Source organism: Myxine glutinosa, chromosome 11 (assembly GCF_964187855.1).
Source record: "Myxine glutinosa chromosome 11, kmMyxGlut1.1, whole genome shotgun sequence".
Lineage (NCBI taxonomy): Eukaryota > Metazoa > Chordata > Myxini > Myxiniformes > Myxinidae > Myxine > Myxine glutinosa.
The window spans coordinates 60,841,903-60,857,223 of record NC_136271.1 but is presented as its reverse complement, the minus strand read 5'-3'; the positions used below and the strand labels follow the sequence as shown (position 1 = coordinate 60,857,223).

At 40.8% G+C, this 15,321-nt stretch overlaps 1 protein-coding gene across 8 annotated transcripts in view; it reads left to right on the top strand.

The window, feature by feature from the left end:
- LOC137436716 (FERM domain-containing protein 4A) overlaps window positions 1-15,321 on the top strand; it is a 293,806-nt gene that overhangs the window by 261,608 nt on the left and 16,877 nt on the right. For 6 of the 8 annotated variants that reach the window (XM_068130724.2, XM_068130727.2, XM_068130723.2 and 3 more), the window contains 6 exons: window positions 1,928-2,026; window positions 2,672-2,801; window positions 4,240-4,308; window positions 5,095-5,347; window positions 13,199-13,360; window positions 14,638-15,247. In XM_068130724.2, the coding sequence (XP_067986825.1) occupies window positions 1,928-2,026; window positions 2,672-2,801; window positions 4,240-4,308; window positions 5,095-5,347; window positions 13,199-13,360; window positions 14,638-15,247 (1,323 nt within the window). The remainder of the gene's footprint in view (window positions 1-1,927; window positions 2,027-2,671; window positions 2,802-4,239; window positions 4,309-5,094; window positions 5,348-13,198; window positions 13,361-14,637; window positions 15,248-15,321) is intronic. The other 2 variants (XM_068130726.2, XM_078786711.1) reach the window with 1 other exon arrangement.

Sequence of the window (15,321 nt, the reverse complement as noted above, 5' to 3'; positions counted from 1 at the left end):
TTTGAGGTCAACTTAGGCCAAAAAGTTAACATTAGCCAAAGGTCAACAACTTATTTCATGGATTTTGCAAGTTTCGTGCAATGCACGACATGTTTCTTGTTTGTTTGTTCATTTGTATGCAGCACGTGGCTGCGGGTCGGATCAACTGCTGTGAGCGTTTCTGTGGTTAGAGCAGGAATTTGTCATTTGGCCAGGGTGCTGGTAATAGTTTCCTTACTCTTCATAAATGAGACAATGTGATGTTTAACATCCAGCAACTAATGCCAGGAGACGGATGCCCATATCAATGTCCATATCAATGTCCATCGCTTCGCTCTTTCACGAGCCTCGATCTTGTATACAAAAAATAAAAATAAAAATAAAAATAAAAAAAATCTGAGGGACGGACGGTACACGCACATTGATGCCTCCCACTGCCTGCAAAACACCATGGTGGCGATATTCAAATCCAGGCTATAGAAAGCTCACTTGAGAGGACACATACTCTAGACTATCCTGCCAGCCCAAATTGTTTTGGAGTATGTTTTTTATTAAAATCAAATGGAGTGCATGCTTGTACACTCACTAAAGTATTGTGCCCTCTCACTGGCCAACATGTGAAATGGGGCAAATCTATAATTACGAGTTATAACTTCGACAACTTTAGCAGCTGCTTTCTCTAAGGAAGTCATTAATTAAACGTTGATTCAAAAGCCAAAGTGTTTCAGGCAAAAAGCCAAGCTTAATACCAGTAGCAAAATGGGAAAGTCATTACTCATTTGATTGTAGGTGGGTAAGCCACTAGGCATGTTAAAGAGTGATTTCGTTTTATCACACAATTATACTTTGCCATTTCAATAATCATAATTCAAAAAATCCAAAACATATAAAGGCATAAATCCAAAACAACTTCGTTTCAGAGACTAGGGGGCCGTTGGTCTATTGGACCAAATTTACATTGGTCTTCACCGGTTGGTATTGGTAGCATACCTGCCTTCCGGACTCCGGTGGCGGGGGGGGGGGGGGGGGTCTTTGGGTCCTCAAGATTATTTAGGGTTCCCGGCGACTTTTGGGTCTTTTGGTTTGTTGAGGACTTTTGGGTCTTCAGGGTCTTTTGGGGTCTTTTGGGGCATTTGTTTGGGTCTTCAGAATATTTTGGGTCCTGTGAGTCTTTTGGGTGATCTGGATCTTTTGGATCATCAGGGGCTTTTGGGTCTTTGGGGTATTTTGGGTCCTCATGAACTTTTCGGTCGTTTGGGTCCTTGGTGACTTTTGAGTCTTCGGGAACGTTTGGGTCCTCGGGGACTTTTTAGTCCTCTGAGTCTTTGGGGGTCTCTGGGGTCTTAAGGATCTTTGGGGTCTTCAAAGGTCGAATGGGTCTTAGCAGTCTAAAGAGTTAGAAGGTACATTTCAATGGTACATAATTAATTTATAGACGGACGTAATTAATACACACAAAAAGCATGCCTCAAACACACACACACACACACACACACACACACACACACACACACACACACACACACACACACACCTCACCCATTTATAGTAGATGGTAAAGTAATGTTACATAATATATTCACATAGGACGGACATGATTGGGTTTATTTTGTTTGAGTGAAAGGGAACACAAAAATGGTATTCCGAGGCCACGAACATGCCTTAGCTCAGGCCACTGCAGTCAGATGTGTATCTGTATGATTGATTTTCATGTAGACGATATATTTGTCATTGGTGAAACTGCAGTTACTTTATTCTCACATATATCACCGTCACACGAGCCATAAAAAATCAATCTTGTAACATATGGACAAAACTGGCAGTCAAGCATCTCCCAGACTTACACCCACGAGGCCTCTCCCAACTGGCAATATACGCAGGTTGCTATAAAAAAAAAAATATATTTCAGGATGAAACTCCTGATGCTTTGTCATCTCATTTTCACCAGGAGGCAGAGCTGGAACGTCTGGAGCGAGACTTTGCCATACAATCCCAAATCACAGAAGCTGCCAAGAGACTTGCAAGTGACTGCAGCATCGGCAAGAAGGTAATGGGTCGGCCATTGGCATCTTGTTGCCAACTCTCAGCGTGCCCAGCAATATCTTGCAATGATTGGTCTCGAGCCTCCTTCCCTCATGCCGTTTCCGCACAATTAGTCTTTCATCAATTTATTATTCTTTAACTACAGTGATGGCTTCATGCAGCCCATAATTCTGCTGAATCATTCATCTAAAATGTTTATTGCATTAAAAATGTAAATGCCTCGAGCTATTTTGTGTTGTGATTTACGGACGATTATTAAGCTCATGCTTATATTTTCTGCTGTGTCATCACTTAATGCAATCAAACTGTTTGGGATTTATTCTTCAGCACTGCCCTTTACAATCAAACTGCCTTCCATGCTCACAATACAAATCATGCTATCAGCCATATTGCTTGATGGTTGCTCACTCACTTCTCTGTTCCCTCCCTTATTTCCCCCTGTAATTTCCTGAATTGGTTCAATATTTGCCGGCAGATTGAATCCCTTGAACTGCAGTCAGTAAACAGACTTTCTAAGTCCTGGAACACGTTCATGTTTTTGGAGGATGGTGTCAGGCTGAAGATTTCTCTGTGTACTAGTGGTGGATGGGGTGGAATGTTGTTGGCTAAACTATTGTAATTGCCTTGCAATTTAACGACGACCCAACAGGTTAGAAAGCAGCGAAAAACATCCTACCTCAATGCCCTCAAGAAGCTGCAAGACATTGAATCTGCCATTAATGCCTACCGCCTTCGCGCTGGCCAGGAACCCACGAAAAGAACTTCACACATGTGTGAGGGTGAGTTCTGGAGACTTGTTTGGTTTTTGCTTCACCTTCACTGAGAAATGGCTTCAGGGTGAAGAAATGTGACATATACGTGCCGTTGGACACCGCTATTAGCGGGGGATACGTTCCTGAGAAATGCCGCGAATTGGGAAACCGCAAATGGCGGGGCATTGTTTCAATGGAAAAAGGGAGGATTGGTTCCCGAGTCGCGAAAATCTGCGAATAGAAAGGAACAAACCACTAATAGCGAGGCAAAATCCGCAAATGGTGAGGGAAATCCCGAGAATGTCGACGATAATCCACAAAGGTCGATGAAAATCCCGCAAATGTCGAGGCAAATCCTGAGAATGTCGACGATAATCCGCGAAGGTCGATGAAAATGCCAGAAATGGCGAGACAAAACCCGCGAATGTCAGCGACAGTCCCGCAAATGTCGAGGCAAATCCCGAGAATGTCGACGATAATCGATGAAAATGCTGGAAATGGCGAGACAAACCCGCAAATGTCGAGGCAATTCCTGAGAATGTCAACGATAATCCGTGAAGGTCGATGAAAACGTGGAGCGCACGGCAGCGAATGTAGAAGCAGGTCCTGCTCGTGGCTCGTAGAAGATGTTTTTGTGTGTATGTCCAGCTACTTTGTGCATGGCTGCTGAAAGATCGGTTTTATAAATGTATCAAGCTAGCGGGCCATGAAAAACAAAAATTTTGTGCCCCTCAAAAACCGCAAATTCACGGAACATGGCCGTGAATAGAAAAAAACCCGCAAATTTGTGGGACACTTTTCCGCGAATAGAGGAACAGGTCGCATTTTATCAACTGCGAATACGCGGAACCTGCGAATAGCGGAACCGCGAATAGTGGGGTCCGACTGAATTACAAAAAAAAAAAAAAAAAGTCGGGTTTGGAGTGGGGATGATGAGTGAATTGAAAATAAGGAAATTGAGAAATAGAAAGGAGGGAAGAAATAGATGGAAAGTGGGGGAAAAGGGGCAGATAAGGGAACGGAAGTTGTACATATATTGGATTAAGATCAAGAGAGGGATATACAGGACGGAGGTGGCTGCGGGCTTAAAGGGGGAAATGCGGGGAAAATCTTTCTCCATCATTACGTATATATTACAAAATTGGCCCCAAAGCTGAATGAGAATTTCCCCCGAAGAAAGAAGATGAATGATTTTGACCGCAACTTCCACACTGCCATCATGTGGGCCACCAACAGATCACTCAAGTTTGCTGACTATTCTTAAGGACGACAATACACACATTGTGTAATCTAACAAGCACCAGAGAGAGTTTGAACAACAATTGCAACCACAAAAAAAGAAAGAACAAACTAGTTCCTTCAAACCGGAAGTTATAACAAATTTTGATGACCGTTTTGAAAAAAAAAAAAATTCGGTGAGAGGTAAAGACACATCCAAAGTGAGTTATCTCTGCATGTGTTGCAGATGAAAATTTCCACTCGGACGTGCAGTCAGACGGCAGCTCTCTGGCAGAGGCCACCATGCTGAACGATGGTACGGCTTCACAGTATTGTGGCTGAAAGCATAAAATAATAATCATTGCACCTTCATCATGCAATTTAATGTATAATTCCATGAGCACAAAAAAATTGCTTAACACAACACTGTCACGTGTGACGCTTGTCCGCGAGACTGGGGCTCCAAAAACTCAGCAAATAAGTGGATTTTAAATATTATAATTGTTATTACACTATTATGATTGAAGCATTATAAATGAATCATTATAATTATTATAGGCCATAATAAACAAACTTTTTTTCTTCATTTGGCTTTGCCATGAAAAGTGAGCTGAGTCCAGTTCATAAATCATAAGGATTAAAAATAAATAAATAAATACTTTGAAAATAACAGGAAAAGAAAATATATAAATGATCCTCAGCTTGATTGGGGTTAAACCACAATCAAGTGGCATTTTGGACACTCATTGGAGGAAATGAGCTGAACAGCTATATTGGTACCAGAATTCAAAGCTCTTACCCCCATTGTAGCTAAACTGAACAGGATGTAAGAATCCGATTTACCTGTTTAAATATTGACTCCATAGCCTATTTTAAGCGTACTGAGTGAATATATAATTTGTTGGACTATACTCATAAATATCAGGGTTTTGTTTTTTAAATGTTTCATCTAAAGGCCAAGATAGCTTTCCTGGATGTGGTGCTTCTGTATTTGATGGCACGTAAGCCAGTAGCAATGGCACAGGTTGACCTTATGGGATGTGGAGGCAGAATTAAATAAATTAAGTACTTTTGCAAAACCACTTCATTTTTCCGTCCACAGAGGATTCTCCACGCAGTAGCCTTTTGTCGTCGCTTCTCAGCCCACAACGTCTCATGCCACCTACGTCGATCCTACGGCCATGCCCACCCCGCTCACTCGAAGGCTTGAGACGCCTTCGCTCACTTCGAGGAGATCCGCGCGAACCTATGGTCGCAGGGGCTTCTGCATCGAGAGGCCGCAACTGGGCTGAGGTGGCACTAGACGAGGCCTTCGATCAACCGCACAAGGTTGCGCTGCGGCATGCGTTGTCCAGGTGAGAAGGAAGCAGGCATAGGTCTTTGATTGAGAATAATGAGCCAAATGTTTGGTTAAACAATTCTGGATAAATCTTTATTAATCATAAAAGTTAATATGAAGTTGTGTTCACACACATAATCCATAGTAAAGAATCCATACTATTTCCCACAAATATACCATTCATTTGTAACGTTTTGGTGTTCATATGAATTTATTTAATATGGCCGTGTGGCAGGTAGCAGACATACTAAAATGCGTGAGGGTACATCACATGATTACAGGTGCCCCATCCCGCCCCCCCCCCCTCAAAAAACCCCTAATCCTACCCAATGACATATTTTTACACCTGCTTGCTCAGTACTACGAATCCATGGTCTTGGACACTCCTCTGAAGCTTTGACATACACATTTGTGTTCACACAGACCACAGCTGTAGAAACTTTGCGTTTACTTCGGCCTAACCCTTCTGCGTGAATACACTAAGTTTGATTGGCTTGGCCATAGATTATTATTCATTTTTGGTATATCCTCCTCGATGATGTTGTTCTTTATAGTGAACATTTATGTCTCCCGCCCCTCCGACAAGGTCGGTGACAAGGGACATTGGAATGATCTCTATCCGATCGACTGACCGATCATCTGTCCATGTACTTTTGTGTACGCGATATTTCATAAACCAATATTTAGCGTTAATATTACACATATCTATTCCTCATGACATAATCTCAACCTGATTATGTCATGGCTGTGATTGGCTGAATTATGTTGACATGGCAACTATCTCGGTAACTTGCCTTGTGTCCACGATATTTCAAAAACAGTTTAATATTTAGCTTTCACATTGCACAGATCTATTACGAATACCACCCCAAATGCAGAGGACAAATAGAGTCAGCCAGCTATCGACGGCACCATGGCCAAATTCCTCCCCTAACCAGCAGAGGGCATTGCATCAGATCACTTTATTATTATTATTATTCAACCAAAGCGCTAGTTCATATAATGTATAATGTGTGTGTGTAGATATATTATATATATATATATATATATATATATATATATATATATATGATTGTCTTTGGCACGTTCGGGAAAAGGCCCGAAGTCTTATCTGATCGGGAACACACAGGTTTCATCCAAACCCACAGAACAAGGAAACGAAACAAGACACACAGGTAAAATTCAACAAATATAGATTTATTTACAGTAATGTAAAAGACAATGAAAGGTGAGGAAAACTAAAATTCCTAGGTTGAGGATCCTCCTCTCCGACTCATATACAGACAAGGGAATGATAAAAGAAAATAAAAATAATGTTGGTCGTGCAGCCACTTAGCTCTGGTCGCAACGCAGGGCTTGTTGGTCGTCACCTCGAACCACCGCGTGGGAAACGCACAAATGACACGGAGTCGCTTTTTTGTAGCACCCCGACCGTGAGGTAATCCACCAGGCGGCCCTCCTTCGCTAACAAGGCTCCATTTATCTCTCCGGCGCACATAGACGAGCGCCCGTCGTCCTCCCACCCAAACAACCAAGCAACCGCCGCGATCAAGACCAGGACAAGAGCAAAAGGCAAACGCAGCCATTCTCTCGAAAGCCATCACAAAAAACAGAATGCAACCGCCTCCAACGAACGCCAGCCAAAAAAACAAAGAGAAAATGTCGTCTCCTGTTACTTTTTTTCAGAGCATCCCAATGACGTCATTATTTTGACCAATCACCCAGCACTGTCCAATCGTCCCAACCAATCGTCATTCAGGGGCATGGCCTCACGGCCATTCTTGATGCCCAATGACGAAGCTCGGTGTGTTGCCTGTCAATTCCGGTTCTCCGAGGCAGAGCCGAGCCGTCCTTCAGGAATGTTCGGGGGTGGGGTTCTCTTGTCGATCAGCAAATGCTGTTTCTGTCGGCCATGGTGGGGTGGTTGGCTAATGGAGCCCATCGCCTGGCTGGCTGAGTTTTATAAAAACATTGGCGACAAATCACAGGGAGGCAATATATACTGGAGATTATTAACCATAATCCCTATAATTAATTAGCACAAAACCACCCTCCTTATGGCAACATGCAAACACTCTTAACCTGAACATTTACACTGCTTATGTACATCAAGATGGGCTTCTCCTTCTTCGCGTCACATAGTCCATACTAAAACCTGCACATTCCTACTTTCCTTTCATGCCTACCCCCACAAACATACATACATATATATATATATATATATATATATATATATATATATATATATATATATGTATGTATGATTGTATGTATGTATGTATGTATGTATGTATGTATGTATATATATATATATATACAGTCACGTGAAAAAGTAAGTACACCCCATGTAAAGTTTTGACTTTTTCAACATATTTCAACATACAGCTATTTGATCTTCATTTCAACAATATTGATAGATAAAGGTGATATAATATAACAAATATCATGAAACATTTACATTTTGTAGTCCATTGTATAATTTAAATAAATATAAATGCAAATTTCGCATGTGGAAAAAGTAAGTACACCCTTGGTTCTAATAGGTGGTATTGCCCCCTTTGGCAGAAACAACCTCAAGTGGGCGTTTCTTATAACTGTCTACCAGTCTCTGACATCGACTGGGAGAAATTTTTGCCCATCCTCCATGCAGAATTCTTTCATCTGTGCGATGTTTGAGCGGTTTCTTGCATGCACAGCTTGTTTCAAATCCCCCCACAAAATCTAGATGGGATTCAGATCCGGGCTTTGACTTGGCCATTCCAGAACCCTCCATTTCTTTCTTTTCAGCCATTCCTTGGTGGATTTACTGGTATGTTTAGGGTCATTGTCATGTTGCAAGGTCCACCTTCGGTTGAGCTTCAACTTTCCGCTTCGGTTGAGCTTCAACTTTCCGACAGATGGCCTCACATTATCCTCAAGCACCCTCTGGTACAATGAAGAATTCATCGTGGATTATATGATGGTGAGCTGCCCAGGCCCTGATACAGCAAAGCCGCCCCAAGCCATAATATTTCCACCACCATGCTTTGCAGTTTGTATCAGGTTCTTGTGGTCAAATGCTGTCTTTTGTTTTCGCCAAACATGTCTTCTGGTACTGTGGCCAAATAGCTCTACCTTTGACTCATCTGTCCAGAGCACATTGTTCCAGAAGTGCTGGTCTTTGCCTAGGTGTTCATTGGCAAACTTTAGTCTTGCCCTGATGTTCTTTCTGGACAGCAACGGTTTCCTCCTGGCACACCTCCCATGTAGATCAAATTTGTGCAGCCTCTTTCTAATGGTAGACTCGTGCACTTTGACATCAACAGTAGCAAGAGCTACCTGTAGGTCCCGTGATGACATTCTGGGGTTCTTAGGGACTTCTTTCAGCATCTTGCGGTCTGCTGTCAGGCTGAACTTGCTGGGGTGGCCTGGCCTGAACAAGTTGGCAGTTGTTTGGAATCTTCTCCACTTGTAGATGATCTTCCGGACAGTCGAATGATTGATTTCAAATTGTTTGGAGATATTTTTAAATCCCTTCCCAGACTTGTCGGCATCTATAACCTTCTTTCTGAAGGCCTCAGAGAGCTCTTTTAATCTAGGCATGGTGACGCCGCACACTTCAACAACAAAGAGCAAACCAAACTAAATGTCTGAGGTTTAAATAAGACAGGTTCCTCCAAGATCCTCTCCAACGATGTTCTTATCATTTGCACCTGAGCTGGTGCACCTGATTCTAATTTTAGGTATTTGAAGTAATGATAAATGTAGGGGTGTACTTACTTTTTCCACATGCGAAATTTGCATTTATATTTATTTAAATTATACAATGGACTACAAAATGTAAATGTTTCATGATATTTGTTATATTATATCACCTTTATCTATCAATATTGTTGAAATGAAGATCAAATAGCTGTATGTTGAAATATGTTGAAAAAGTCAAGACTTTACATGGGGTGTACTTACTTTTTCACATGACTAAATATATATATATATATATATATATATATATATAGATATATATATATATATATATATATATATATTTATTTATATACACGAGTATATACAGCACCAGTCAAAACTTTCGGTGCACCCAACATTTTTTGATATTTTACTGTTTAATGTGCAAAATGAACACAAGATGTGAACAAAACTCTGACCAAAGATATATCTGCTTATCTACTGATAAATATATTGTGTTTCAATGCATATTTTTTTTCAATGCCTCCCCCCCAAAGCCCTCTCCCTCCCACAGATCTCTCGATGTCTCCATGTCTCTCGGTCCCTGCTCTCAAATGTTGTTTTGTGTCCTTCCCCCTCTCTCCCCATCTTGTCTACCGCTCCCGATGTTATTTGTTTTATGTGTCTGTTTGTCTTTCTGTGTGATTAATGTTCGCTCTTTCACGAGCCTCGATCTTGTATACAAAAAAAAAAAAAAAAAAAAAAAAAAAAATCTTTATTGTGCGAAATGTTGGTTTAAAGTAAGTTTTGGGAATCGGTCGAAAAGTGCAATACTAAATCCAAACTGAAACGTGAAGTTAATTTAATTAACGTTTCATCTCAGGAGCAAAAACTGTTTGCAAATAATCAGCTCTGTGTGGAATGAATGTTTGTGCTTAGTTTCTTCATCACGTGCAATGTCTATTATTGCCAGGCGTTGCAAAAAATGTTTACAGAAAGGCCAGCCATACAATCTAATGAGTGTTTTGTGTTTCAGATTACATGAACATGGGTGCTAAAGCTCAGCTAACACCAGAAAAAAGACAGGCAATTGTAACTTTGAGAAATGAAGGCCAATGCTTGAGACAAATTGAAAAAAAAAATTCCCCGTGTCAGTAAATGCAGTTGCTTGTGCCATTAAACGACATAACAAAACTGGGAAAAATGCGGATAGAAAACATTCTGGTCGACCAAGAATCACAACAGAATCGCAGGACAAGTAATCTGAGACACCAATCTGCGCAACAGACGTCTTACAGCACCGGAAATTAAAGCCCAGCTAAACAGCTCCAGTATAGCAACTGTTTCAAGGCCTTCTTTTCGATGAAATAAAAGCAAGAAATTTTTAAGCTGAAAGAACAGAACAATTCAATTATAAGCATAGCACAAAAATTGGGCATAGCAACTGCAACAATTTGGATTATCTTCAAAAATAAAGAAAACTCCAGTGTACTTATCAATCGAAAATGGCCAGATCAGCCTAGGAAGACAACTGCAGTTGATGACAGAAAAATCATCAGAGCTCTGAAGAATAACCCTGAAGCAATTGTCAGTGACATCACCAACAACCTACAAAGTGCAGGGGTGAAAGTATCACAATCTACCATTCGCAGAAGACTTCAACAGCAGAATTACAAAGGCTACACCACAAGATGCAATCCTCTCATCAGCACCAAAAATAGAAATGCCAAATTAGAATTTGCCAAGTACAGAGGTGGGGGGACTGAACATAAAAAAGTACTATTGTTCTACAATGGTAAAATATACATACATAGAAATACCAATACATAAAATCTGACCGACTGTGTGTGCTCTTGCGTCATATTTAATCAGGTTCACTATGTTTTTTCGTTCAAAATCATGGTAGATTAGCAAACCTATACATTTTTGGAAACGTTATTACATGGAAAATCTGAAAATCAATGTTTACATTTGCCAATTCCGACCAATTCGATTCGACCAATTCGACCAATCGACCAATTCCATTCGACCAATTCGACCATTCGACCAATTCGACCATTCGACCAATCGTTTCGATCGACCATTCGACCATTCGACCAATTCGATCGATTCGATTCGATTCGATTCATCGAATTTGATTCGATCGACCATTCGACCAATTCGATTTGCCAATCAATTTGACCGACCTTTGCTTGTGTGGAACGGACTGTGAAAACGATGCGGACTATATTGTCGGATACGACACACAGCACAGTGATGACGAACTCTAAATGGCATATTCTGTAATCGTGTATGTTTGATGCCATTGACTGCCTGTGTATATTTTGTCATTGACTGCCTGTGTAGATGTGACGTTATACTGACTGCATGTGTATATATGATTTTGCTGACTGCCTGTGTATGTTTGGTGATATGAATTATTGTGACACATTTTGATGTTATTAACTGCCTGTACAAAATGATAACATGTATTTGATTATGCAACTTATCTCGAATATAAAGACAGTATTTTGCAATTCAAAACCTTTGATTCGTGTCTTACCATTCCCCATAGCACTAATTTGATACTTTCATTGGATTCCTTGTCCCTGAAAATATAGGTTTAGTATATTTTTTAAAGTTTTTAGGGTAATTAGAGGCAGAAATAGAACAAAATATGTATTTTACAGTGGCCATTTTGAAAATCAAAAATGGCCGCCATACAGGTATCTCTCCAAATATAAACATTGATTTTTAGTTTCCTTATGCTATAACCTTTCCAAAAATGTATAGGTTTGCTAATCTACCATGATTTTGAACGAAATATAATTTATTGACATAGTGAACCTGACTAATTCGTCTTTTGATCTAAAATCCACATTTCTTGAGTATATAGCAATAACAAGAAGAACAATCTGAGATTACAGACCCTCGCCAGGACGTATTTGTAGTTTGTCTGGTGTTTATTAGCTGCTGTGTTTGTGTGGTCGATTGATGACATAGATTTATGTTCAATCCAATATGGCTATCAAACCACATGACCGATGATGTCATTAATTTCATTCTCCCATACAATTTTTGTGTAGACAATGTACAATAAATTTCAAACTGATCAGATCAAGCGTTCTACTTGTCAAATTATGACTTTATAATGAAGACACTGATGACATTATAATACATATATGTTGCTCCCTGTGAAGAGTACATGACAATGAGCCATATGTCATTTTTCCCATGGAGTGGTTTCAGAGATTATAGAGGTGAAAGGTTTCGTGATTTTTCAAATATCGCATCCATGCCGTGTGACCTATGACGTCATAATTATCATTAAACAATTATACAGAGAAAAGCATACTCATTCTGTGTGGACACACAAACAAACAAACAAACAAACGGACCCAAATGCAATATCCTCTCCTATGGCGAGGGTAAAAATATGGTGGGTGAACCACATGACCGATGACGTCATTATTTTATTTTTTTTTGTCTACCAATTTATCCCTATATGACGCTCAAGAAATTTCATCTTGATCGGATGAAGTTTTGTACTTGTCGAATTATGACGTCATAATGGAGGCACCTATGACATCATTATTAACATATGTTATTCCACATGGAGGGTTCTTTACAATGAGCCATGTCTCAATTTTTTCTATGCAGCGCTTTCGGAGATATAGACGTGCAAAGTTTTTCGATTTTTCCAAGATGGCGCCCATACCACATGACCTGTGACATCATAATTATGATTTTAAAAATTCGACAGGAGGAGGTGTACCGATGGTGAAAAGGTCCTGTCAATCGGACCAACGGTTGCAGAGAAAAGCATATTTATTCTGTGCGGATAAACAAACAGACAGACAGACAAATGGACCCAAATGCAATACCCTCTCCTCTGGCGAGGGTAACAAATTTGACTTTGATATATATATATATATATATATATATATATATATATATATATATATATATGTGTATATATGCATGTTCCTATGTGTAAAAACTGTATATGAGGCATTAAAAATTTTCTCAAAACGAGATTGTCCAAGATACGGGAGTTTTTCATGCTTTAAATTGCAATGTCTTAGAACGTATAATTAGTTTTAAAAAATTCTACCACATTTTATTTTACTCTATTAATTTCAAATAGAAAATGAAGCATTAAGTAATTGTCATGTTTTTACCGATTTTATTATTAATCCTGTTCCTCATCCTGTGATTGCCTCAGCCCCTCGAGAGACTCCGCGAGTCAGAGCACGAGCAGCAGGTCGCAGGGTTCGGCCTCACTGCAGTGCAGTCCGGTTCATTCAGGACTACGCTGGGACTCGTGCAGTGTGCCTTCAACACCAGACATGCGCCTACGCAGCGTGGCACGTGGTCAGCACAGGGGGTATGTCGAATTCTACAATTAATTATCAGGGCAGAAATTAACAAAATTGATGTCATTTTACAATTTACTATCACGGCTGCGATTACAAAAATTGACAAGTTTTGTCACAGACTGGTAAATGCCCCAATCAGGCTCATGTTTAAAACTTACTCACGGGCAAGGACTTGGCTGTAAATTCATCCAAAGACAGACTTTTGTTTATAAGTGGTGGCGTACATGTATGATCCATGGGAAAATCATCGATACGGACTAAATCTAGAGCAAACACTTTCCTAATTTTTACTTTTTAGAAGCTCGTCCTCAACGCTGTCACCAAGATCTCTCTGATAATTTGCTGTTTTGAACAGCTGAACAATTTCCAATGCAGTGTGCTGATCTTGAATGAGATTTGTAAACCATCCATTCCCACCATCAAAAAGGTATATACCGTTGCATATGTGTGCCCTCCATTGCACATTCATCTTTCTGGATTGTCAATGGTGGCCAAAGCACTTATGAGCCTTGACATTGACTGCAACAGTAGCCATTTGTTTTCTGAGTCGATCTATTGAATGTCGATATAATTTGCGACCTGAATATTTACCTTCGCTACCAAAGGTGGATGGAGGTTATGTTTTCACCCCTGTCTGTCTGTCTGTTTGTGAACAAGATATCTCAAAAAGTTGTGGACGGATTTGGCCGAAACTTGGTGAAGACGTTGTGTGTGTGATGAGGAAGAACTGCTTCAATTTTGGTGAAGATCCACATTCGGATCCGGCTAGTAGAATCTTTTAAGTGATTCTTCACCATTGAGTGATCGGGCCAAAAATGATACATAGCAGCATATCTCAAAAGGTTATGAATGGATTTGGACGAAACTTGGTGGAGAGGTCGGGTGTCTGACAAGGACTAATCGATTCAATTTTGGTGAAGATCTGAATATGGATTCGGATACGAAAATTATTTATTTTTTAATTAATTCTTCACCATTGAGAGATCGAGCGAAAAGTGATATGCAACATGATATTTTAAAAAGTTATTGAAGAGTTATGACTAAACTTGGTGGACGAGCTGCTTCGGTGACAAGAACAAGCCGATTCGATTTTGGTTCATGTCCGAATCCAGATCCGGCCTATCAGTGGATACAAAACATAAACTGTTCAGCCTGGTGTAGCTATGTGCTCTACCGAGTGCCGTTCTAGTTAACAATGGATTCTTCTTTGTTTGTCAGAAAGGTTTTATTTTATTTCTGTGATGCAGATACATTGCTCGAGTAATCTATGTGTTACCCTCAATAGGTCGTTTGATCTGAGCCCAAGTCCCTGCCAGCCATCTGCACTCCACTTGCGCCAGCGAAGTTGCAGCCTGGAGTCTCAAAGTCAGGCCTTAATTTCCGACAATGTGGGCCTCGGACCTGGCTTGCCACACGGCATGGGCAGCGACGTTTCAGACTTTCCGATGGATGACCATTCATCCAGTGCCAGCCAGTCAAGCGGTTCTGAACCTGGAGGCTTTGGTGCGAGAGCCAGACCAGGCCAGACCTTTGCAGAACTTGGAGCTACAAGCGCCTTGGCTGCAAACCTTCAGAGGCATCGTTCAGCAGAAAGTCTTGCAGCAGACACGACTGGAGAGGTTGCGCCGGGTGTCAATGGGCGACGGGCTGCAGCCGGCCTGTACCGACAGCCACCACTCGCTTCGCAGTACCGTGTGAAGGAATACCCATTGTACACGGATCGTGCAGACATGCCACAGAGTGTGGTACGAAGCCTGGAGAGCGACAAGGAAGGCCATTATTGTGTGAAGGCCCAAGTGCGAGCCTCACATTCCTATACGGCTGGTGGACTCTATCGAGAAAGGATGCGACCTGAGGGTTCTGGAAAGCCTTCCATGACACAGTCTCGCTCACAGGTACACTACCCAAGTGAAAAAAACAACTTTTACTTTGCATATTATCATTTTTATGCCTCCACCTCAGAAGTCAC